Genomic DNA, 25,379 nt, shown 5'->3' on the forward strand with positions numbered 1-25,379 from the left:
ACCCGAATAGATTTGTTCTTTATGAGGGGAAGAAAGTGAAGGCATGCTCACCTCACATCTCTGAGCTCTAAGAGATTTATGTGTAGGTGCGTCTCTGATTTGGACCACGGGCCTTGTGCCCTGTGTCCCCCTAGATGCACTCCCCAACCAATTAGGGAAGTGTCCGTGGTGAGCATGAGCATTGGGGATCGTTGCTGGAAGGAAACCCCCATGCAGAGGTTTTCTGGTCTTGTCCACCAATGTGGGGAAGCTAGAACATTGGGAGGAGGAATTAGCAGTGTTCCTAAGGTGTGTCTCTTGGGTTTGAAATTGGAATTGAGCCAGCCCTGAAGACATCTCTTGTGTAGCCTGGCATACTGGACCAGGAAGGTAGTGGCTGCCATGTGACCAAGGAGCTGTAGACAGATTCTTGCCTGTGTCCTGGGACGAACAGAGAGCGTGCGTATGAGCTGCGTGATAGCGAGGAATCTGTGATATGGGAGCGAGGCCCTGCTCTGGATTGAGTCGAGATGAGCTCCGACGAACTCGATCTGTTGTATAGGTGTCAGGGTGGATTTCTGGATGTTTATTTGGAGGCCTAGGCTGTGAAAGAGGGAGATGGCAAAATGGGTAGCTTGAAGTGTTGCGCCATAGGAGTTGCCTTTGATGAGGCAATTGTCCAGGTAGGGGAAAAGCATGATCCCATGTTTGTGGAGGTGAGCCATGACCACAGCTAGAGTTTTGGAAAAGACTCTCAGCGCTGTGGAGAGGCCAAAAGGAAGAACTCTGTATTGAAAATGGTCGTGACCGATTGCGAATCGTAGGAAGCGTCTGTGAGCTGGATGAATTGATATATGAAAATAAGCTTCCTGTAGGTCGAGGGCTGTGAACCAGTCCCCTTGATCCAGTGTGACCATCTTGAATTTTTGTATCCTCACAAATTCGTTCAGTCGGCGTAGATCTAGTATAGGCCTCTATCCCCCGGTCTTTTTCTGGGTCAGGAAGTAATGGGAGTAGAATCATTTCCCTCAATGCTGCATCGGCACAGGTTCCACTGCGCCTAGCTGGAGAAGGTGAACCACTTCTACGCGAAGTAGGTGCTCGTGAGAGGGGTCCCTGAAGAGGGACGGGGAAGAGGAAAGGGTGGGAGGATAGGATATGAATGGGATAGAGTAACCGGACTGAACTATTTTGAGGACCCAGCGATCCTGTGTAATATGCTGCCAGGCATGTTGGAAACTCTGGAGGCAGTGGCCAAATGGGCAAGTAGGCTGTGGAAACAAGGGGTGGTCGCGCAGGCCCTCGACCAACGTTTCAAAATTGTTATTTATTCCCAGATGGGTGAGAGGTGGTTGCTTCAGCTTGATTTTGTCTGCGCTTAGAGCGATTCCTATTTGTGTTATATGGTTTGGGTTGAGGCCAATAATATTGTCGTGTCCATGGGCTTTGGTAAGGTCGGTATCGTTGTCTCCTGGGAAGAGATGGGTGAATACCCAGGGTGCGCAGTGTCACTCTAGAATCTTTCATAGTGTGAAGCAGTTCATCATTTTGTTTGGAAAACAGTTTGTCTTTATCAAAGGAGAGGTCCTCCACTTTGGTCTGCAGATCTTTAGGGATGCCAGATGCAGGAAGCCATGAAGATCTGCGCATAACCTCAGCAGTTGCAATAGTACGGGCTGCTGTGTCTGCCATGTCTAAAGGGGCTTGTAGGGCCATTTTGGAAATCAATTGGCCCTTGCTCAGAATTGATTTAAAGTCTGCTCTCCTATCCTCTGGAATGTAGGAGGCAAATTCAAAAAGTTTATTGTAGTTATCAAAGTCATAGCTGGCGAGGAGTGCAGAGTAGTTTGCAATCCTGAATTGAAGAGTGGAGGATGTGTAAACCTTGCGTCTGAAGACGTCAAGGCATTTAACGTCCTTGTCTTGCGGGGTGGGCTGATATTGTGGCTGTTTCGTCCTTTGTGTGACTGCATCCATGATGAGAGAGTTCATTTGTGGGTGAGAAAATAGGAAGTCAGCATCCTTAGCAGGAGCATAGTATTTACGTTCGGCCTTCCTGCAGGTAGGTAATAAAGAAGCTGGAGTTTGCCAGAGAGTGTCAGCTGGTTCCAGGAGAGCTTCATTTATAGGGAGCGCAATCTTTGAGGGTGCAGAGGGTTGAAGGATTCTGAGGAGTTTGTGTTGTGTCTCCTGAACCTCTTCTAGGGGGATGTCTTGACTGAGTGCCACCCTCTTGAAAAACTCTTGAAATTGTTTACAGTCGTTCACATTCTGTGGAGGCGGCGGGGAGAGGGCTGTGTCTGGAGCAGATGGAGAATTAGGGGTCAGTGAGTCAGGATTTGATTCATAGCTCATGTTCTCAGGAGGGGGTTCAGGTACTCTAGAAGTGGACAGAGCTGGAGATTGAGGCACAGAAGCAAGTAGTGGTTTCGTGGAAGAGGTCTGAAGATGAGTGGTAGGAGGATGTGGCCAAGGGTATCACTGGGGCCAAGGCATAGGGTAGGAGAACCCAGATGCTGTCCACTGGGGGCAGGGGGGCGAAGCAGGGAAACTGAGGTTGGTGGCTGAGGACCGTAGCCTGAGATGGAAGAGGGTCCAGTGGAGGAGAGGAAGGTGGGGAGAACTCCGCCTGCTGCTGTATATCGGGTTCGCTGTCAGTGAAGGTAGCCAGTTCAGGTGGTGAAAGCGGCTGTTCAAAGAGTGAGCCCTGTGTATCCAGGAGTGGAGAGTTAAGCTCAGGTGGCACTGATAGATCTCACTCAGTGAGGAACTGCTGCTCCTGCTCCCTGGGCTGCGCTGAGCCTGGACTGTGCTCTGGCGCATTAGCATTGGAAAGTGAAAGTGACAGCGGTGCCGCGGGTCTGTGAGAAGTGCCCTGCAGGGGGTCCGCTGCCGGTGCCGGCGCAGGAGGCAGGCTCGGTGCCGACGTTCTTCCCGGCACCAGGGCAGAGCGGGTTTAACTTTCCCCGTCTCCGAAAGGGGTTGAACTTTCCATCAGACGTATTTTAAGCCGCAGGTCCCTGTCACGCCAAACCCTTGACTTGAGGCTTGTACAGTGGAGGCACTTTGCAGGGATGTGGGTTTCTCCGAGGCAGTTCACACAATGTGAGTGCCCATCGGACCGTGGCATGGAGTCCTGACAGGAAACACACTTTTTGAATCCTGAAGCCCCTGGCATTGTGAACTAGAAATGGCAGGGGAGAATGTCTCAGCAGGAGACAAGCCTGAAGCGAATAGTTTTTTGTTTTTGTTTTAAACTAAGTAACTAACTATCAACTACACTAAAGGAAGGGAAACAACTGGGATGTAACTAATAACTATTTCTGTATTCTTTGATACTTTTTTTCCTACAGAGACCAGAGAAGAGACATAGCACTGCCCCAAGTCCCGTCCTCAGCCAGGGACGGTTGTGAAGGAACTGAGGGGGGTACGGGACGCAGGCACTCAGGAAGATTCCAACGAGATGGGAGATACCAACTGAGCACCTGCGTCCCGACCAGGAACTGCTACCAAAAGTCTCCGATCAACGGCGCCAGGACGCACCGACACCTAGAGTGGAGCACCCTCAGGGACAGCACTCAAAGAAGAACCAACTCGAGATTCAGAAAAAAGGTGTGCAATTTTCAGGAGATATTTAAAATTGGAAACTTGCGAAGTCTCTTAATGCATCATTTGGAGAGGACAGGAAAGTTTATAAAAGTGATCCACATAAATGTGACAAGAGCTTTTTTCTCATTAACATGTAGGCAATTACAAGAAAATCATATTAGCTACAAACCTCTGACTCTTCACTCCCTCTGACCCCATCACTCTTTCCTGTGACTTCTACATTCTTGGCAATTAGTGGGACTACATAGGCGTGCTGCAGTTTGAGGTCAACATCACTTATGCAGAGACTAGGCCACATTCATCAATTAATCTTTGGCTTGACTCCATTGAAATGAATAATCATGGATGGATTTGGCCAAGTATAATTGTATGGTACAGTAATTACATGAGGGAGTGACAGATTATGGCAATTGCCATTCCACTGTCCATATACAGGATGCTATTTTCCATGGGGACAAATGCTCTAAAGAGAAATTCCCTCACCTACACTGAGCCCTAGAAGTTGCCTTCTCAAAGTTGTTTGCAATTTCCATCCAGTTATAACCACAAATATTGGGACTCAAAACTACAGTCCTTGACAGCCCAAAGCTTCTGACATTACTGGGTAGGAAGTTTAATCTACAAAGAAGCAGAAATATAAAACACAGCTTTCGATCAAAAGTAACCATTTGTCAGCTGATGTGCCTCTAATTTGGTTTTCAGTGACATTATACAGCTGCAGCCAATGGATTCCAGCCAGGCCCAGCAATGAATGGAGTGGGTTTCCTTTGTTTAAATTTAGTATCTGAACATGTTTTGCCCATCATTAAAATTAAGTGGAATTGCTCAAAATTGAACCATAGATGTTCAAACTCAAAAGGACTTATTAGGTCACCTAGTCCCTTCGTCTGGCCAAAGCAGGATTGAAAACACATTGGAATCCATACTAACAGAACCTTCTGGGTTTGTTCTAGTCCTTTTATTATTGTACTCAATCAGTATATTCAAAAGTTTAAAAAACAACCAAAAATGCCAGTGTAAACATGCTTCAGGTACATAGGTAATATAAAATATTGCACATATAAGAGTCATATGTTCAGTATTTCTTAATGATAATATTTCATCAGAGTAAAAGAGTCGTGCAGATGATGTGAATTTATTTGGCTGGCTGGACTTGTTTCAGAAACTACTACACACAATTCAATATTTACAAAAGATGAACTCACTGCATTTTCCTGTGTGCGTGTGTAATTCAATCTGAACTGTGGAGGATGCAGAGACGTATGAACCCTGCAGGGTGTGGTTTGCAAGGGTATTTGTGAAATGAATGCAGCAGTTTGTTTTGCAAGGGGTCAGCACAAATCAGCATAGGGAGGGCTGCTGTCCCCAGTCTCAAGGGTTTTTTGCGGCCCAGGAAGTGGTAAGGCACCTTCCTTACCTCCTCAGAAAACAAGAGGTTGGGGGAACTCTCCTTTCCTTAAGCCTCAGGGGCAGATAATGTCCCATAACACTAGAAAACCCTCAAGGATTTCCTTGCAGACTGATGTGAGGCATTAAGATGGACCTTTAGTGCTCAGGTTTTCCAGCTACAGACATGAGGTTTATGGGTCTGTCCATGAGCTGGGTGCTGTAAGATAGTGGAATGTCCAACTGAACTATTTCCAGGTCTTTTGGAAGGTTCTTGGGATTGACAGTACTGACCTTGCCTGCTGGTTTCCCCTGCCCTGAAGACAGATGCCAGCAATCCAAAAAAGCCCACGAGGTAGCAGGATGGAACAGAAGAGGGCACTGGCCGCCCTGAAGATAGGAATCCCAGGTGCTTGGGGGACAGGGAGACCGGCTAGGAAGAAGGAAGGAGAATGAGGAGTGTGTGTGTGTCAGAAAATGAATGTCCTCCTCCGAGATTTCACAAAACATAACAAATTTCAAACTCAGGACAAGCATAGGATGGTCCAAGGTTTTATGAAGATGGTTTGCACAGCTCTATAGCTGAATGAATCCAGCTTAAATAAAGGCCATTCACTGATGTTATAGAAAGAGTTACTGGTGAATTATGGATCTAGTCTTTTGGATCTTGGAAGCAGCAAAGAAACAAATGAACATTTTATTGCCTTTACAACAAAATGTCTTTCCTTCTGTAGGTCATCTCAGCCTTGGATGATTTGCATCCTACTTTTTATATAAATGCAAATTCAGTGCACCTTCTCTGCAAGACTCTTTGTAATATGAGATAACTATAGGATACTCTACCCAAAAACTTAACTTCCTGAAATATCTTAAACACATTAAAGATGTTGTTAGGTCTGTATTTTATAATTTCTTTTAAATCAATCAAGTGTTGTCACCTATGACACAACAGTCATGAATTCAACAAAATATGCAGTAGCATTTTTAAGAGGATATTTTAATGAAATAAGTACCCAGGAATAGTGGTGAGAAATTCAGCCCTAGCAAAAAGGTGGGCAAAAATTCCCACAGACTTCAATTGATGTTGCACTAGTTTACACCAAGAATGGATTTGATTCACTGAATTCAGTGCTGCCATCTACAGGTTGAAAAGGGTACAACATATCTTTAAAATATTTTATTATATGCCCCTTCCAATACAATTATATTTAAATTTCCCTGCTCCCCAAATCACCCTTGTAGCCAAGAAAATTGTTCTGAATGTGCAGGCCACTTGTCTATTACATACAAGATAAGCAAATTATTTCCATGTTATGATTTACTTCTCTAAAACTGTGAATCTACGGTTAGATCTGATACTCATCCCAGAAACGTGGAAAAATAAATAAATTGTGCCCCATGTATAAAGTCCTTTAGAGACTACCTTTCTGCTTCAGAAGTACTTTCACAGTACCAATATATTGCTTGTCTCCCTGAGCCACAATTTCATAAAAGTTCTTATCCTTAGGGAGGTGTCAAAAATATTCTGCATGATACAGTAGTGTTTGAAAGCTTTGTCCTGATCCATCTTCTAGATGATACAGCAATGCAGGCATTTCATCTTTGCAAGGTTTGGGTTATTCTGAAAGTGATTTAGCACACCACATGTGTTCAAAAACATATGTCAAAATCTAGAGCGACTGAAGTATGGTACAAAAACTCTTTGCACAGTGAAGGATTATGTTTTTAAGGCAGTGATAAGGCTGGTTTCTGCCCAGGATCATCATCATGTGGTGAATTTTCAGAAACGTTGCATAGATCAGATTACAACATCATGGCACTTGCAATTTCAAAGGAAGTCTGTTGGTAGAAGAAATCCTTCATTTAATCTTTAGCACATTTCTAGGCTTGAGCAGGACTCTGAATTGAACCTTCACTCTCCTTTTTTATGCATCAGTAGTCTTGTCATTTGTCAGTTGTTCCCTGTCAGCCATGTCGTCTTGAGGAGGTCTAGCTCTGTCAAAGAAGCCGCACTACAGAAAACAAGGCAACAGAGAAATCACAATAAGGCAGCCACATGATTGTTCTCCTGCAGCTCATGCTCCTTTCCTCTAACCTCCACCCCTCACCATGTTGAGCCTTAACTTAGGGGCTTTTCTTCGCTCCTAGCTGTCACATGGAGTCAACAGAACTAGTTGCATAAGTATGTACTACTCACTTGAATAGGGGTTGTGGAATTGGGCCCATTGTTTATAAGCTCTTGGGAGCAGTGACATTGCCCTTTATGTTGGTAATTACATATATAAACCCACTATATATTGGGAATTCCAGGAGATTTTAAGAATGCACTGAGGTGTAACAGAACCATTCTGCAAACTACTGAACACCCTCAGCTCTTATCAAGTCAGTGGGAGTTGAAGGAGATTAGCATCTTGTGAAATCACCTTAAATGCCACCATTTTTTTTGCTCTGTAGCTACTATATATAAATAAAATATTAAATATACTCTAGTGAATTTAAGGTTCTACAGGAAAGGCATAAACAGCACCAAAGTAGTGACATAAAAAAGTCCCATCATATGATAAAATACACAATAAAAATGAACACAAAGGGGTGGCATAAGACATCTGACTGAGATAAGTATAAATCATTGTAATAAATTCCAAGAAATGAACAATAGTAGTAATGTCTTTGCCTTCCTTCCATCATACACACACAGTTTGTTACTTTTTTTCTCCAATTAAATGTATTTTTGTAGAGAAAAATTAAGAATTTTTTAAAATTAAGGGAAACATGCGCTAAAGAGGAAAACATTAGAAATGCTGTGAACAGAGAAAAGCCATCCAGTCCATCATATGGTACCTGCCCTTTCAGAAGAAATAGTGCTTCTGTCCATGTAGGGTGCTGCACTATTATTATTTAATACATGTTGTGATAAAGTTCCTCCTCTACCTTGGTGGGTCCTGCGCTTACTGGCGGATTTTGCTCACCTCAGAGATTCACAGTAGCCCTCAGTTTGGCCATTTTCATGGCTCAAATCTGCCATTCACTCAGATAACCTCATCATTGGCCAGCATGGGAAAAAAAAAGTAAGAACAATCCCGTAGTCTCTGCTGATCCACCATGTGGGTCAGGGAACAGCCCAGAGACCTTCCCCTCCGGTGGAACCTCCTGTGTTGGATCAGGAGTTGGGAGGTTTGGGGGGAACCCAGGTCCACCCTCTACCCTGGGGTTCCAGCCCAGTGCCCTGTGAACTGCAGCTGTGTAGAGTGCCTTCTGGAACAGCTGTGTGACAGCTACAACTCCCTGGGCTACTTCCCCATGGCCTCCTCCCAACACCTTCTTTGTCCTCACCACACAGGCACCACACCCTTCCTCCTGATGTCTAATAACGCTTGTAATCCTCAATCCTCCAGCAGCACGTCCTCTCACTCCCAGTTCCTTACACACCCCTCACTAACTGGAGTGAGAGCCTTTTTAAACCCAGGTGCCCTGATTAGCCTGCCTTAATTGATTCTAGTAGCTTCTTGATTGGCTGCAGGTGTTCTAATCAGCCTGTCTGCCTTGTTTCCAGAAAGTTCCTGATTGTTCTGGAACCTTCCCTGTTACCTTATCCAGGGAAAAGGGACCTACTTAACCTGGGGCTAATATATCTGCCTTCTATCACTCTCCTGTAGCCATCTGGCCTGACCCTGTCACAATATATACAATGTTCAAAGTAGGAAAAGTGCTTTACTCTTTGGGCAGGGATCTTGTCTCCCTATTGTTTTGAAAAGCGCTTTCCATTCTTTGAATGCAGTCCTGGCTTCACTGATGTCAACACCAACCTTCTCATTGACTTCAATGGAGCCAGAATTTCACCCTTTGGTGCCAGAGAGATAATACAGCATTCTCAATGGACAATAGCATTTTGCCTCCCAGGGTGCTATGTTGCAGTGATATATTCTTCTGAAAGACTGGCTAGATTATTAATTATTTTCCATTCATAACATTTGTTGTGAAGACAGTGGGAGTTTTAGGTGGATGAGGAAAGCTGGATTGGATCCCAGAGTGTAAACAAAAATCTATATTTAGTAAAGCTGCTTGTGACAGCCACTATTAAAAGCCTGATTTGAATGTTGTCATCAACAGTAACTCTAATGACACAGTTTGTGTTTATCCCAATTCAGAAGTGGTTACAGTAAGGCACAATTACTGAAGGAATTTCAAATCAGTGAAATAAAGTGACAAAGGGATGAGCAGCTGGCCTTGAGTTGGGGGGCCATTTTACAGGGCTAGATTAAAGATCGTTGAGAAATGACACTTTTTCCAAGGACTAAGTGAGGGGTAGAAACGACTTCAACTTCTAGTGTTATAAGGGATGTTTCCAGGAACCCTGAAGAAGCAGATTGTCTTAAAACCTGTGAATTAAAAATCAACCAACTCACTGACTGTGAATCTGATAACTTGTAATTAAAAAAAAAATCAGAGACAACCTGGTAATATTAAAAGAAATCTCCTTAAAAGTAATCTCCTCCCAAATTGGGTGAGGGATTGTATAATTATGTGCTAACAAAAATGGTAGTTCCTTAAGGATTCAAGGGAAATGAAACAAAAATGCTTTGTGAACCTAAACACTCCAGAAAGAAGATCATAAGTCTTCAGAATCAGAGCCAAACTCTGTAAAACCATTTATAACCAGACTTTCATAACAAAGAAGACTTTGAAAACAATGTCCCTTCACAAAAGTCAGCTACATAAGCATGTCATCATATGCTACATCAAAGAAGACATAAGTCTATTGTTGCTTTTGCTCCAAACTCTTAAAGGTCACAGGTTCCAATTTGTCTCTCTCTCTCTCTCTTTTTTTTTTTTTGGTTGGTCATCCTAAATCTTGTAAGTATCCTTCCAAGTTTCATCAAGTAAATAATAATAATACAACATACCTTCCACAAAGCTAAGGTCAAAATAGCCAGAACCAACAATCCAAGGAGTATTGCTAGTATTATAACCCATAAAGGGATTACAAAGGAGACATTTGGAGTAGCCCAGATGATAGATGTTCTTATCTGAAACGAAAAGATATGAGTTGTAAATGAATAATAATAAATGAAACCAGAAAATGAAACACAATGAAATTGCCAGATTAGAAACATATACTGCTCACAGTTCTTGTACATTAACTTTATTTGCTGCAACTTTATTCACAATAATCCTTAAAAATGGGATTTGCACAGACAAATATACCTCTTATATTAGACATAATATAAAACATTTTCACCCACTGAATATAGAATCACTCTGAAGCTCAACAAATTAACAGTAAATGCTTCAAAACCATACAAGGAACCAAACTCTGCTCTCAGTTACACCAGTATAAAATCCAGAGTAATATCATTGTCTTAAATAGTCTGAACAATGGTGTAAACAAGAACCAATTTCAGCCTAAGTTCTCTACTGGAACTAAAATATGTACCATCTACATAATATGTTGTAATCTAAAAACTTTTGCTGACAAACCAATACAAATTTTTTTAATATTACCTTATGTTTCAGCTAAGCAGCCCAAGGGCTAAACTCCTCATATAGAACACGTCATCCATGTAATATAAGCATAATGCACAAAAATACCATTAAGAAAAGGAGTACTTGTGGCACCTTAGAGACTAACCAATTTATTTGAGCATAAGCTTTCGTGAGCTACAGCTCACTACATCCGATGAAGTGGTTAGTCTCTAAGGTGCCACAAGTACTCCTTTTCTTTTTGCGAATACAGACTAACACGGCTGTTACTCTGAAAAATACCATTGTTTTTGAACTCTCTCTTACATTTTGAACTCTCACACTTGAAGGAAGCCTAGTATACACGTAAAATGACATTTTAATGTATTGAGATGTAATCGGAAAGTATAGCAACAGCTCTCTCATTGTCTGTGGCTCTAGAAAGCAGCAGGTGTGGATAATATGTGAATTATGAGGAGCTAAAGTCTTCCCACTGATTTTACAAAATCATCTAGATTCCAAGCCTTCATTGTAACAAATGAAGCTAACAGCTCTTCTAGCTTTTTCCCCTCCCGTCTTCCTAATAAATTATCTCCTGGCTCTCTCCTCCATACCTCATATCCAGTTCATTCTACTCCCTCAGATACTGCTCAAAGCTCTCCTCATCAATCTCACTTGTTACTTTGTTTCTCTCTGATGTTTCTAAGTTGAAAGAGTTAGCTTGAGCTTTCCTTATCTCCTTACTCATAGGTTACATCCTCTGTCATCTTTCTCTAGCTTTCTTCTTTTCCATTGCACTAGGAAGTTTTCTTGGGTTTTCTGCTGGACCCATCTCACATACTCCTCTTCAGCCTACGTAGAGTAAGTTTGTGGCAGATGGAACTCATCCTGCTCTTCATGATGGAATGCAACCACCAGGAAGTTTTCAGAGCAAATTGATTATATGCCTTCTGAAGCTATCTTCTACTTTTACTGCTTAAGGTACTGCTAGGAAATCAGAGTCCTTACTTATTGAGTCTGCTGCTTACTGCTAGTCCCTCTGCCACATTCTAGGCTCAAATAATTTAGTCCAATATTGTATCCTTCTGGTGTCTGCCAAGATTTTTCTCACTCTCTCTCTTGGCCCTCGTCTTGACAGCTAAGTCTCTTTTTCATCAAATGCTTCCATGCAGACTCTCCTGTTCCCTTATCATTAAACGATAATTAACTCATCAGGATCTAGATTTAGCTGTTCTGGTGCTCCTCTCACTTACACCAGTGTAAAACAGAACCATCTCCACTGAAATCAACAGAGCTACACTAGTGAAAAATAGTGAAAGAGGAGAATCGGGTCCAACTTTTTCAGCCCTGCCACAAATTCTCCATTTGCTAAGCTTTGGCTATTAGCTAACTGGCCAATTATAACCAAATAGTTCTGAACTTACTAATTCACTTTAATGGAATGTTCAATTTGAAGATTGATGATGACCTCTTGGCCCTTAGAATGAGTCATTTTAATGATTAAGATTCTAAGGACAGGTCTACACTACAGCCGGGATAGATGCTCTGAGATCGATTTACTGGTGGTCGATTTTGCGGGTCTAGTAAAGACCCACCAAATTGACTGCAAATCACTCTCCAGTCAACCCCTGTACTCTATCCCCGACGAGAAGAGTAAGGTAAGTCGACAGGAGAGTTTCTCCCATCAACCCCTCGCAGTGTAGACCCCACGGTAACTCGACCTAAGGTACGTTGACTCCAGCTACATTATTCATGTAGCTGGAGTTGCGTAGTGTAGGTCGACTTATCGTAGTAGTGTAGACATAGCCTCTGTGATGGACAAGTGCCAAGTTAACTCCACTCCTTCTGTCTATGTTTCTTGCTTTTTTTTTTTAAAACAGTATCTCCAACTTTCTTTGTGAACCTGATCTTTCTCTTTCTTTCTCCCTCCCTTCCTTGATCATGGCCTCCCTCTCTTTTTGTAAGCACCAGCAGACCCGATCCCTGCTTCCAACTACCATCATACCTAACTGCATACGCCAGTCCTTTCCACATGTTCCATCTCTGTGCCTCTAGTTCCTGGTCTGAGGCAGCACTTGCAGAGTTAGCAGGCAGAGAGTGGTGGGAGGATTAGTATGGCCTAATGAGATACATCTGTCTACACTTCTAGAGTGCAGTCACTGTAGTATCTGGGTTCTGTTACCTGATTCAAATCAAAGTGAGTAGGGTTATACTGAAAGAAGGACGAAAATCTATGTTCTGGATAACAGTCCTGACCTAACAAGGCTAGAACACTTATCTTCCAGGTACAGTGTACCCTGTGGGTTCACCAGAAGACACTCAGAAACTGTCCAGTCCTTATGTTTAACACTAAGATTGGCCAGAGTCCCACTGATTAAATGCCAACATTGTTAGACATATTGTCATTGATCTTGTAACGGAAACATTCAGCTACCATGCTTCTCCACTGCAGCTGGGAACACTTATTGAACCCTGATACTGCATTCATTTGTAAACATGCTCCATAGGAATTTGGATGCAAATATGCAAAAAATCATATATTCTTTATCCAATAAAATTAAGTGAAATTTGTTTCCTTTCTCAAATAAACACCACAAAATTCCCACTACCCTCCAAACACTCCCTTTCCCCACATACCAGGGTAAAAGGAATAGATTCCACCACTGTAGTTTTTTTCACATCCTATAGGGCATTGCAGAATGTTGTAGGCTTTCTACACCACTTGGTTCAGCAGTAACAGTGGAGGCCTCCTAGTTTAATATATTAATAAATATTTTGAATAGCTTTTCTTGTGTCTCACAGCAATTCTGTATCCGGCATTAAAATGCAAGGGCATCAAGAATGAGAGCAAGGTCAGCTGCTCTGTCTGCAGTCACTGCACACAGAAAACTCTGTCATGGATAATAATGAATTGGTACAAAAGCCCTATCTGGCCAAAATAGTCATGAGAGTTGTAGAGATGAGTGGCTGCACAAAATCTGTAACAGAGCAAGGCACTGACTAACGGGGAGAAGAATTTCTCTCTGCTGCTTAAATATTATGGTGGGAACCCTGAGGTAAATCTTGTAGGCTCAGATTAAGTATTGAGCAAGTGATAAGAATGGATTAAAAACAAAAAACAAAAAACCCCTCACAGACAGCCCAAGAAGAGAGAGAGAGAGACTGATAAGATATATCTGAAACAAAGTGCTGTCTCTGTTGGAAAAGTTCTTGGTTCCCGATACTTCACGAGCAAGGAGTAATATTTCTATCTGAATATGATCAAAGACTATAGGCCTGTGGCCAACTTCACAGACATCAGTTCCACACTGGTGTAATTCATTTGACTTCAGTAGAATTGCTGTCATAAAGGGGTGCAGCACTGGGCCCTAGTACTGGTGTTACTTGTCTGAGGCTGCTGGTGACAAGAAAGAAGCAGTAAAGCAAGACAGGCACGTCAAGAAACCTTTGAAATCTGCAACCAGAAGCTGACCTAAGTAGCACCTTCTATCAGCCTGAATCTGATGGACTCAGAGAAAACTTATTTGCCTGCAATATTGTTGTGATAAAGCCATTGCTGATCTTAATATCTTGAACCAAATTCACAGCTGGTGTAAGCCGTAATGCAGGGTACTTAAATGCAGTAGGCCCAGGAGTCAAAGAAATTGCACGAGGGATAATATTGACAATTGTAACAGGGCATTATAAAAAAAGACAGCACACCTACAAGAAATTAGCCAGTTATGTATGGGTGGGTAAAGAGCCAGTTGGTGACAGTTTCTTGACACTGCATATTTTAAACAAGAAAATAACTAGAGGGCTAGGCAAGTGGCCAGTAGACATTGCAGCTAGCTGCTTTATTTTTTGTTTAAAGACCTTTGAATAAGTCATGACCATCTAATTGTGCACATAGGGCCTGATCTAAGTCCTACAGAAATCAATGGAAAGAATCCCATTGACTTCAACAGGCTTTGGATCAGGCTCAAAGCTCGCTTATGTAACTACAGCCTCCTCTCACTGTTACCTTATCCCCTCTCACCCATCCCTTTCATTTGTTTGTTGCACTCATTTGTTGTACCGTGTCCCAATTTAGATCATAAACACGTTAGGTTAGGTAATGTGTGTTATTATGGTTTTGGCGGAGCATCTTACACAGTGGGGTACCATTCCTAATTGGGACTTCTGAGTGCTCCACTAATACAAATAATAACTAATGATGAATTGTGAACCCATTATCACCTTGCCAGTCTGAGTGGGAGCTGCAACCCTTTCCCTTACCCTTCATTGGTACCTTTTGTCTTTTAAGGTAGTAAGCAATTTGCCGCAAGGCTGTGCCATCCTCCTATCACCCTCTATAGAGCTTACAATTTATGTAACATCAATAAAAAGCCTTAATCCTGTGCAGGTGCAGAGTGTAACACTCACGAGGTTCAGGCAGTGCATAAATCAGGCAGTGCAGGTTAAGATGGTCTTTTATTAAGGAGAGTGCTGCTGCATGGTCACCAAATTATGCCAATCTTGTAGCAGGAGTAAGGCCAGGGAAGGGAATACACAGCTAAAGGCCTTATTTACACCTTTTTATCACACCTAAACCCACGTCTCCTCACCCATGCCCACTCTCCACCAACCCCATGCACCTCTTTGTCTTGTGTTCTTGAAAGCAAAGCAGTGGTGGTGCAAGCTGTTTGTAATTTACTTCCTCTGAATGGGAAGGACTATGCCTAATGCTTAACCCTAGTTGTGCCTATACAAAGCCTGCACTCACACTAGCCTTAGAACATAACAACCCTGTGTTCCCTGCTGCGCACTGCACAAGGCCTAATAATGCAGTCACTGATAGACAACTTGAGACTGCCGGCTCTGAACACCCACAGGAAGAGGCTGGCACAGGAGAAAGAACAAAACATCCTTCCAGTTTTTGTCTTCCTTATTCTAATATCTACACAGCGGACCATATGTCATGCACACTCTCCACAAACAGTTTTTACTTACGATTTTGATTTAAGACAGATTTGTGTTATTTCAACTTGGATATCTGCACTTCTCCATGTGGTTTCAGGTTTAGTGCTAGGGGAGCAGAGCCAGTTAACATTTTGAGGGGGTTTATCTGTTTTCATCTAAAGTTACAAGGATTTGGAATTTTTGTACAAGATTTACATGTTTGGCAGCAGAATTTTGATGCATTTTGGTTTTTCTACATGGCTAATGCTAATTTTTTCCCCTATGTTGAACAAAGCAAATGGCTTGTGCTTTCCTTTGTCACGATGAAGGGATTCACATCAGGGATGCAGCAGCAGGCCATAGTGATTTTCTGTCTGTTACATTGCTGCGGGAGCTGCTGAAGTGGAGAGCTGGAATCTGAGGGGAGCACACTTCTGTGTGTGTGTGTGTGTGTGTGTGTGTGTGTGTGTAGATTCACCCACCTGTGACAATGAGGACTGCCAGGAGCAAAAAGTAAAGTTGTGGTGCGGTAGGTGACAGTATAGCTCACAAGAAAGTGTGTGGGAGCCTATTAATTTCATTGGGTGATCTCTGGTTCTTGTGTTATGTGAAGGGGTAAATTACACCACTGATGATTTTAGAGACCTCTATCATATCCCCCCTTAGTCAGAGCTCTTCTAAACTGAATAGTCCCAGTCTTTGTAATCTCTCCTCATGGAGAAGCTGTTCCATACCCCCTCATACTTTGCCCTTCTCTGTAGCTTTTTCAATTCTAATATATCTTTTTTTGAGATGGGGCGACCAAAACTGTATGCATGTTCAAGGTGTGGGAGTACCAGGGATTTATATAGCAGCGTTACGATATTTTCTGTCTTATTATCTATCCCCTTCCTAGTGGAAGCATTCTGTTCGCTTTTATGACTGCTGCTGCACATTGAGCAGATGTTTTCAGAGAACTATCCACAATGTGTAAACTAGCCACTATTTTGAGTCATAACAATTAATTTAGACCCCATAATTTTGTATGTATAGTTGGGATTATTTTTTTTCCAATGTGCATTACTTTTCATTTATCAACATTGAATTTCATCTGCTATTTTGTTGCCCAGACACCCAGTTTGGTGTGATTCCTTTGTCACTCTTCACAGTCAGCTTTGGACTTAATTATTTTCAGTAAGTTAGTATCATCTGCAAACTTTGTCACCTCACGGTTTACCCCCTTTTCCAGATCATTCATGATAATGTTGAACTCTACCAGTCCTAGTACAGATCCTTTGGGGACCCCACTATTTACCTCTCTTCATTGTGAAAACTGACTCTTTATTCCTACCCTTTGTTTTTGGTCATTTAACTGGTTATTGATCTATGAGAGGACCTTCCCATTTACCCCATGACTGCTTACTTTGCTTAAAAGCTTTTAATCTAAGACCTTGCCACAGGCTTTCTGAAAGTTGAAGTACAGTGGCACCCTCCTATCAAGTATACTAATTTTTAGGGTTGCAAAGTTTAAAGGGTAGAGTGATATTACAAATTTAAGCAGATATTTCTCCCAGTGTGCATTAAAATAGCCACATAGAAATTAAGCAAACCATTTTCAGGTAAGTTCCTGTTGTTTCTGATAATGCATGCTGTTTAGGGATAATCTAGAAAACAACATTTAAAATAAAATGAAGAATTTAAATCCTTTCACATGTAGCTGTGTACTATACTATGCCTAGATAAGTTGTGGAATCTCCTTCACTGGAGGTTTTCAGAAAGAGACTGGATAGTCATCTGTCTTGGATAGTTGAAACACAACAAATCCTGTATCTTAGCAGAGGGTTAGACTAGATGACCCTTGCAGTCCCTTCTAATCCTATGGTTCTATGATTCTATATCAATTGGATCACCTTGTCCGTATACTTGCTGGCAACCTCAAAGAATACTAATAAATTGGTGAGGCATAATTTCCCTTTACAAAAGCCATGTTGACTCTTCTCCCACATATCATGTTCATCTATGTCTGATAATTCAATTTTTTACTAAAGTTTCAACCAATTTGCCTGATACTGTATTTAGGCTTATGGCCTGTAATTGCCAGGATTGCCTCTGGAGACTTTTAAAAAAATCAAAGTTACATTAGCTGTCCTCATATCATCTGGTACAGAGGCTGATTTAAGCAACAGATTGCATAACATAGTTAGTAATTGTGCAATTTCATATTTGGGGTCCTTCAGAACTCTTAGGTGGATACCATCTGGTTTATTATGGTTTAATTTACCAATTTGAACCAAAGCCTCATCTACTGACACCTCAATCTAGGACAGTTCTTTAGATTTTGTCATCTAAAAAGTATGGCTGTCACGTTGGAATCTCCCTGTCTTCCTCTGCAGTGAAGACAGATGCAAAGAATTAAATTTAGCTTCTTTGCAATGGCCTTGTCTTGAGTGCTCCTTTAGCATCCTGATCATCCAGGAGTCCCACCGATTGGCAGGCTTCCTGCTTTGGATGTACTTTTAAATGTTTTTTGCTGTTAGATTTTGTCTTTTGCTAGTCGCTCTTCAAATTCTTTTTTGGCCTGCCTAATTATACTTTTACACATGACTTGCCAGAGTTTATGCACCTTTCTGTTTTCCTCCAGACAGGTCCAAACTATAGCCTAGAAAGTGCCTGTGTTCGGCTAGTTAATTCACAGATCATGGTCCTGTTGGAAATGCAGAAACTGCGTTTATCTTTGTGTCTTGTAAAGTGTTGAGCACTTCCAGCATTAAATAAATAACTAAGCAAATCATAGTGCCAAATAGGATGCTCATTGCAATGTTAACCTTTTATCTTTATTCCTTTTGGAAACAGTTTTATTATTAAAATGCCAGCTTATTCATAGCTATCTGATTTATCTGCTATTTTAAGAAACAGTAGCTTTAAGTTAGTTATTCTTGTAATGCCATTGCTACTTCAATAACATTACAGCCAATTAATCTGCTTTTCATCTAATCTTTAATCATTTTTCTTACAGGGGTTGATAGATCATAAATAACCTCTTTAATACTCCTACATTTTACCATCAAACATTTACAGTATAATGTTCTTGTATATTTTGAAAAAATGCCCAAAGCAATAAGTAAAAGTTCCCCTGAGCTTGGTATCATAATTAATATTGACATTTGTGTTTACATATTATAACGCCTTGTGTAAACAGACTTCTTAGGGATTACAAGGCTGTTTAAAATAAACATACCCAATAGTTCATACTGTATAACACTGTTTAAAACAAAAGAGTAAAAAAAGTGTATTAAAACCAACTTTGTTCACTGTAGAAAAATTGATCAAACAAACCACAGTCATTCTGGGTAGATCCTATTATACATTTAAGATAAGAAAAGTAATTTTATTTTTATCAAATACAAAACTTGATTTTGTATTTATCAAATACAAAATCAAGAGTCACATAACCAAAGTCAAAGAAGTTACCAGCTATACTAATCCCATACCTCAGTCTTTACTACAAAGAATTTCCTGTGCAAACATTACTGAAGGAATGCATAAAATCTTATTTACAATAATTATATCTGGACTAAAATGGCAATTTCCTCTTGAACGTTACAGCCTTCAGCAAGAAAGAACTTCCAGTTGTACAATATTCAGGTCTGATTCAAAGCCCATTGAAGTCAATCGAAAGACTCCCCTTTACATTTTCGATTTAGGATCAGGCCCCATTACAGAGTGCTACTGAAGAGCAGGAGTAAAGAGTTCCTAAGGGTCATCTGATCTATTTAGTTTTATTGTAATCGATTTACCATTCAGTTTCCAGCATCCTTCCTCTTTCCCGACCATGTACAAGATAAGCACCATATCCCATGACAAAAATACCATGCTCTAAATCCCACAAAGACTCGTGTAAATGCTTAATTTTAACTTTACCAATATTCCCATTGAAGTTAACTGTTTATTTACATACTTAAAATTAAATATGTACAAAAGTCTGCTGTATAAACTATAATCTCCACTCATTTATCAGACCTTTTTCTGAATCAGCCAACAGTACTGTGTCATCTGCACAGAGAAATGTTATTCACCAATTTTGCATTCATCTTTATACCTTCTTCTGTTTCTTCAATTAATTTAATCAAATACTCTATAAATGTTGAATCAAGAAGGTGACATTATACAACCTTGTCTGACTCCTCTCTTGATCTCCATTAGATTTAAATTTTCATCTCCCTTTATAATCGCCTTCTGATGCCAGTATAATTATTTTAATACTTTTGTATCAATCAATTCTGACAGATTGTAATATATTGAGCAAACTGTGGTCATATGCAAGGATCCTGGGAAAACATGCAGGATCCCAATGTATGACTGAGCTGTATGGCAAGTGAGAAATTATTGCTACTTCGGAAGAATCATTGTAGGAAATGGAAAATTGGATATTGAAATCAGCACCAGAATAGCAAGAGCAAAAGGGTAAGTAATGGCTGCTATACCTCCACAAGGTCATGAGACCAGGCCATATGTCTCTGGATTCCATCTTGGGATGTCAGTGTTTTTCCACAAACTGAGTTTTGGAACATATGTTCCAGCCATATGCTAAAGCTACATAAAGCAGGCGGTGACGTCATCCATGATTCTTCACTCCCCACACAAGACGATGCCTGGAAACACCTGAGCAACAAAGACTGAACTGGGGAAAGTGCTAGACTCAGGCGAAAGGGATTCCTAGCCTCTGTATGAAAGATCTGGGGATTCCAAACTGTAAAGCAAGTGCAGCTTGTCCCTTAAGAATCTGTAAGCCTGCTTGTACCATCTCTCAGGGTGAGAATTTGGTAATTCTTATCCTATCTTTCTAGTATCTTAGGCTTAGTTTGCATTTTTGTTTATTTTGTTTATTTGCTTTGATCAGTTTGCTACCACTTATAATCACTTAAAATCCATCTTTTGTAGTTAATAAACTTGTTTTTGCTTTATTTAAACCAGTGAGTTGCAGTGAAGAGTGTGGGAAATCGTAGCTCAAGGGGCAAAGGCTGTTGCATTTCCTTTCCACATTGAGGGGGAGGCGAACTGGTTAATAAATTCATACTGGTCAGGGTTTTGACCAGGGCAGGATGGTACAGCTCTCAGGTCTAGGCTGGGAAGCTGGTGGTTATTTTGGCTGTAGCCTCTCTATTGTTGGTTCACATGCAGTGGCTGGTCAGATAGTCTTTATGTAACTGCAGCTGGGTGTGTCCCTACCCATGTGTATGCTGGTGAAAGTGTAGGACCAGGCGTGGGTCTGCAGCTTGTCACAGCAGCACAGTGAGAGAGGGAGCCCAGGCTGGTGGCTCAGAGGGCTCAGTGGTACTCCAGTTCCAGGTGGCACCCTGGGGGGAATCTGTCACACAAACCTCCAGTAAAGGATTCCACATAAGTAGTAGTAGCATATTGGGGGTATGCTGTATTTATTACAATATATCTTACCTAAACTCCAAGCTTATGGAGGGTGCAAGTCATTTATGAAGTATAATCATGTTGCAAATTGATTTTAAAAATGTTACAATCATTATCCTTCTGCCCCTTGCCCTGTCTCACAAAAAGACAAACTTCCAAATAAATCCTTGGATAGATACTTTCAAACCACAAGCACGGATCTTTTACAGAAAGAGCAAAAAATATGAAGTATTGCTGAACTTCAAGAAAAATTCTTCTCACAAGTGAAACTTCAAAAGATCTTGTGCACATATCACATCAAGCTGTAGAGTTGGCAAACATCCACTGTGATAGTCAGATAGGAGAAGACATAAAAGCACTATAATTTTTCAACATTTTACAGTTGCCATAACAGGAATTGTGCGTAAATCATCTACACCAAATAACAAGCATTCTACTGGAGTAAAAGAATAAAAAAGGCTTATCTGATCATTTAGTAGATCATCTGAGACTTGCTGAGAACAGCAGGCTATCACCTGTGGCAAAGCACTTCAGACCAGATGGATGCAGTATGATCAACAATGTTCTGTGCAACATGTGTTTCTATTATGGAACACGTTGCAGAAAACACAAATAACTTGAATTTATCATTCAGCTTGGAGCCTTTGAACCCCTCTGGATGAACACAGTATATTGAGCATCAAAACTTGCAGGGTGCAATCCTGGCCCTATTGATGTCAGTGGGAGTTTTGCCATTGACTTCAATGAGGCCAGGATTTCACCCTCTGTTTCCAAGCCTAAACATAAATTAACTATACAACAAGCACCTGTTCAAAAAAGGAGTGATCCAAAGGAAGAAACATTCTATAGCTTGAATCCCATACAATATATTTTGCTTGTGTAAATCTAAAACTATACCACTATATTGGTTTTATGGGCCAGAAAATATTCTGTTCCTTAGTAGGACTCATAGATAGACAGATTATAATTTGTTGGCTCAGGAGTTAATTTTAGGTTTGAATCGATTGATCTTATATCTTTTGTAAAGAATGAGGACTGAGAATGATAAACCTCCTTAAATATGTAGAACAAAAGGGCTTCAGGTTTTGACTCCTATGGTGCACTCACATGTTATTTATTTATTTCATTTAGTACTGGCAAATGAGTTCTCCCTTGCATTTATTTAAAAAATAAAATTGAACACCTATATGAACAGACTCTTCTACTTTATTCCCAACATTTAGTTCTTTGGCAACAACAAAAATGTAAAACCCCACAGGGCCAGAAACTGGGACCACATCAGATTCTGGGTCATTGATGTCTCCACATCACCACAGGAGGCTTAGGCTGTATGCTGCCTGCCTCCTGATGCTTCACTCTTGTTTTGCCCTCTGGCCTGTCTCAGATTCTAACCTTCAGGCACCCAACTCGGCCTGACTCACGACTCCTTCTGCTCCTGACTCATGACTCCCACTGGGTCTGACTGCTCACGCCCCACTCATGACAATTTGCTCAGACCAACCTTCACCTGGCCCCCAAATCCATCCAACCCCCTCACAGATGATGGAGGCAGTGGGCTGCCTTCCTTCCATCAGCTCCCTGAGGGCCCATGAGCTGCCGGACTAAGTCACCTGTCTGCAGGTGAGAACTTCACACTAAAGACCCACACTATGCAGTGTGCACTGGAAGCACAGAACCTTCTCACTGCTGCTGCTCACTTCTAATGGTTTGTGGCTGATGTTGAACAGAATGAGGTGGCCCACCTTTACCAGTTCTGCTGGGGGCTCAATGATGAGGTAAAAGACGAGCTAGTCTGTGTGGAACATCCCACCCACCTAGGTCTTGGGGCAGGTGCAGCAGATCCCCCCAGAACTAGCAATGAAGGACACCAGGGCTGCTGCCAACTTTATGATGAAGCAGCCAATACCCTGCAGATCCCCTTCTGGTCAAAACCCACACCAGACCCGGTGGAGACTATTGATGGGTCACCCCATCATCGGGACCTGTGACTGGGGAGACCATCCCCTCAGAGGCCATTGTGGAAGGGCACCGAAAAATAATATGCTTTGATGTGATCTGCTCCCTGTTCTTCCCGATAATTCTGAGCATTTGTTGGTTGGAATGGCATGATCCATGTATCTCCTGGCGACAGAGGAGTATTAGCTTCTCTTCTGAATACTGTCAGAAAGTGTGCCTCCAATGAAGCAATCAGCCCCAAGTGTCCCACACCTGGGGCCCCAGGATGAGAGGAGACCCTCAGAAGCAGAATCCCGGACAGCAGGGGAGCTACTCCAGGCCAGAACCTCAGCCTCTCTGACAAGTATCGTGACTACCTGGATGTGTTTGAGAAGAAGAATGCAGACTCATTACCCCCACATAGAGACTATGACTGCCTGATAGACCTACAGCCCGGGGCCCTATGGATTGATATACTCCATATCTGAACCAGAGCTGGAGACACTATGTGGGTATATCCAAGAAAACCACACCAACGGCTTCATTCAGAGATCTCGCTCTCTAGCAGGGGCACCAGTCCTCTTTGTGAAGAAGAAAGATAGTCTACACAGAGGCATAGTGACCTATCACACATTCAACCAAGTGACCATACAAAACTGGTACCCTTTGCCCCTCATTATGGAATTGCTGGACTGCCTGCAACTGTCAGGATCTTCACAAAACTAGATCTTTGGGTGGCATACAATCTAGTGCATATAAAGCCTGGGGATAAACAGAAGACTACTTTTCGTACCCTATATGGCACTTTGAGTACTTGATGATGCTGTTTGGCTTGATCAATGCCCCTGCAACATTTCAGTATTTCATAAATATCATGTTCAGGGATCTCCTGGACTGATATGTAATTATCTATCTTGAAGATATACCGGTATTTTCTGAGAACCCGGAGCAGCACTACCACCATGTCTGGTCTGTGCTGGGGAGACTACGGAAACATCGGTCATGTGCCAAACTGGAAAATCCACCTTGAGCCAGGCCACCATTGAATTTTTGGGATACATCATCTCCCGGGAAGGAATCCATACAGATCCACGGAAGGTGGAAGCCATCCACAACTAGACAGCACACTTGGCCCTCTGGGAACTTCAGTGCTTCCTGGACTTTGCAAATTTTTATATAAGATTCATTGCTGACTTCTCTCAGTTAATAACTCCCCTGACTTCCCTCCTCCACAAAGCTCTGCAATTCGCTTGGCCGCCCAAAGCCCAGCTTGTGTTTGATCAGCTAAAGGCTGCCTTGACCGCAGCCTGATCCTGGCACACCCTGATCTGACTCATCCATTTATAGTGGAAGCAGATGTGTTCAATATGGCCCCTAAAGGGGGTACTCTCTCAGCAATTCAGGCCCCAGTCAGTTCTGCACCCTTGTGCATTCTATTCCCAGAAACGTATCCACACTGAGATGAACTATTAAATACCGGACAGGAAGCTGCTCACCATAAAAATGGAATTTTAAGAATGGTGGCACCACCTCAAGGATGCTCTATCGTAGAAGGGGAATACTACGGGGGACGCAAAGAACTGACTTTCGAGGCCCCTATCTCCACAAGCCTGATACCGTTGGAGCCTCCGGCTAGGCCGTGGTCTTCTATCAACCTACACTTTATCATGGAACTCCCACCATCTGATGGTCACAGTGTGGTCTTAATGGTTTTGGACCGCCTGACCAAAATGGCCCACTTCATCTCCTGCAACCAGCTGCCTTCTGCCAAGACAACCGGCCAATTTCTATTGCACAATATGGGCTGACTCCATGGACTCCCAGACCACACAGTTTCTGACTGAGGCCCACAATTCAGCTCTTGCTTCTGGTGTGAAGCATTCAGGCTACTGGATGTCTGGATATCCACCTCCGTCACATACCACCCACAAACAGGTGAACAAACAACAGGTGAACCAAGTACTGGAGCAGTACTTGAGGTGCTTTGTAAATTACCATCAAGATAACTGGTCCAGGCATATGCAGAGTTTTCCTACAATAACACGGACCATTCCTCTATGGGTCAGAGCCCCTTCTTTGCTAATTACGGTTCCCCCCAACGTTACCAACAGCCTCACCAAACCCTGCTGCCATTGAATGGCTCCGATAGATGCACCTGATTCAGGAAGAACTCAAAAACCACCTAGAAGAGGTATAGAAGGCCTACAAGGGGTATGCAGATCATTGGTGACAAAAAGCTCCAGTATTTATCGCAGGCCAAAAGGTATGGCTCGCTGCCAAATACCTCCAGACCAAGACACCCTCCCACAAACTGGACCACCAGTTCCAGCAGATTAACTTGGTTACCTTCAAACTCCAGCTTCCTGTCTCTCAAAATGATGGAAGAACCTGCAGGTCTAGAACCTGGGACCATAGGGGTTTTTGACTGTTGATGCCTCCCCATCATCACAGGACACTTAGGCTGGGCTCCCGTAAGAGGATCCTGTGAGGCTGGGCTCGGTAGGAAATACCCAGCAGGACCTGAATGGCAGCTCCTTGTAGACCACTGACTGGTTGGCACCAGTATTTAAGCCAGGAAGTCATGACAGGGAGCTGTCTGAGCAACAACACAGACTGCCTGCCTAGCTCTGCTTCAGACCCTGCTGTGAGTGACACCAGACTCCGGCTTCTGACCCTGCCTGCCTCCT

At 42.3% G+C, this 25,379-nt stretch overlaps 1 protein-coding gene across 1 annotated transcript in view; it reads right to left on the reverse strand.

Moving 5' to 3' along the window:
* Positions 1-4,527: 4,527 nt before the first annotated feature.
* ITGA8 (integrin subunit alpha 8) overlaps positions 4,528-25,379 on the reverse strand; it is a 175,106-nt gene continuing 154,254 nt past the window's right edge. The window contains exons 29-30 of the mRNA XM_037890767.2: positions 9,879-10,001; positions 4,528-6,986 (exon numbers count right to left, since the gene is read on the reverse strand). Of these exons, the coding sequence (XP_037746695.2) occupies positions 6,900-6,986; positions 9,879-10,001 (210 nt within the window). The 3' untranslated portion in view covers positions 4,528-6,899. The remainder of the gene's footprint in view (positions 6,987-9,878; positions 10,002-25,379) is intronic.

The sequence above is a fragment of the Chelonia mydas genome, chromosome 2, assembly GCF_015237465.2.
Source record: "Chelonia mydas isolate rCheMyd1 chromosome 2, rCheMyd1.pri.v2, whole genome shotgun sequence".
Lineage (NCBI taxonomy): Eukaryota > Metazoa > Chordata > Testudines > Cheloniidae > Chelonia > Chelonia mydas.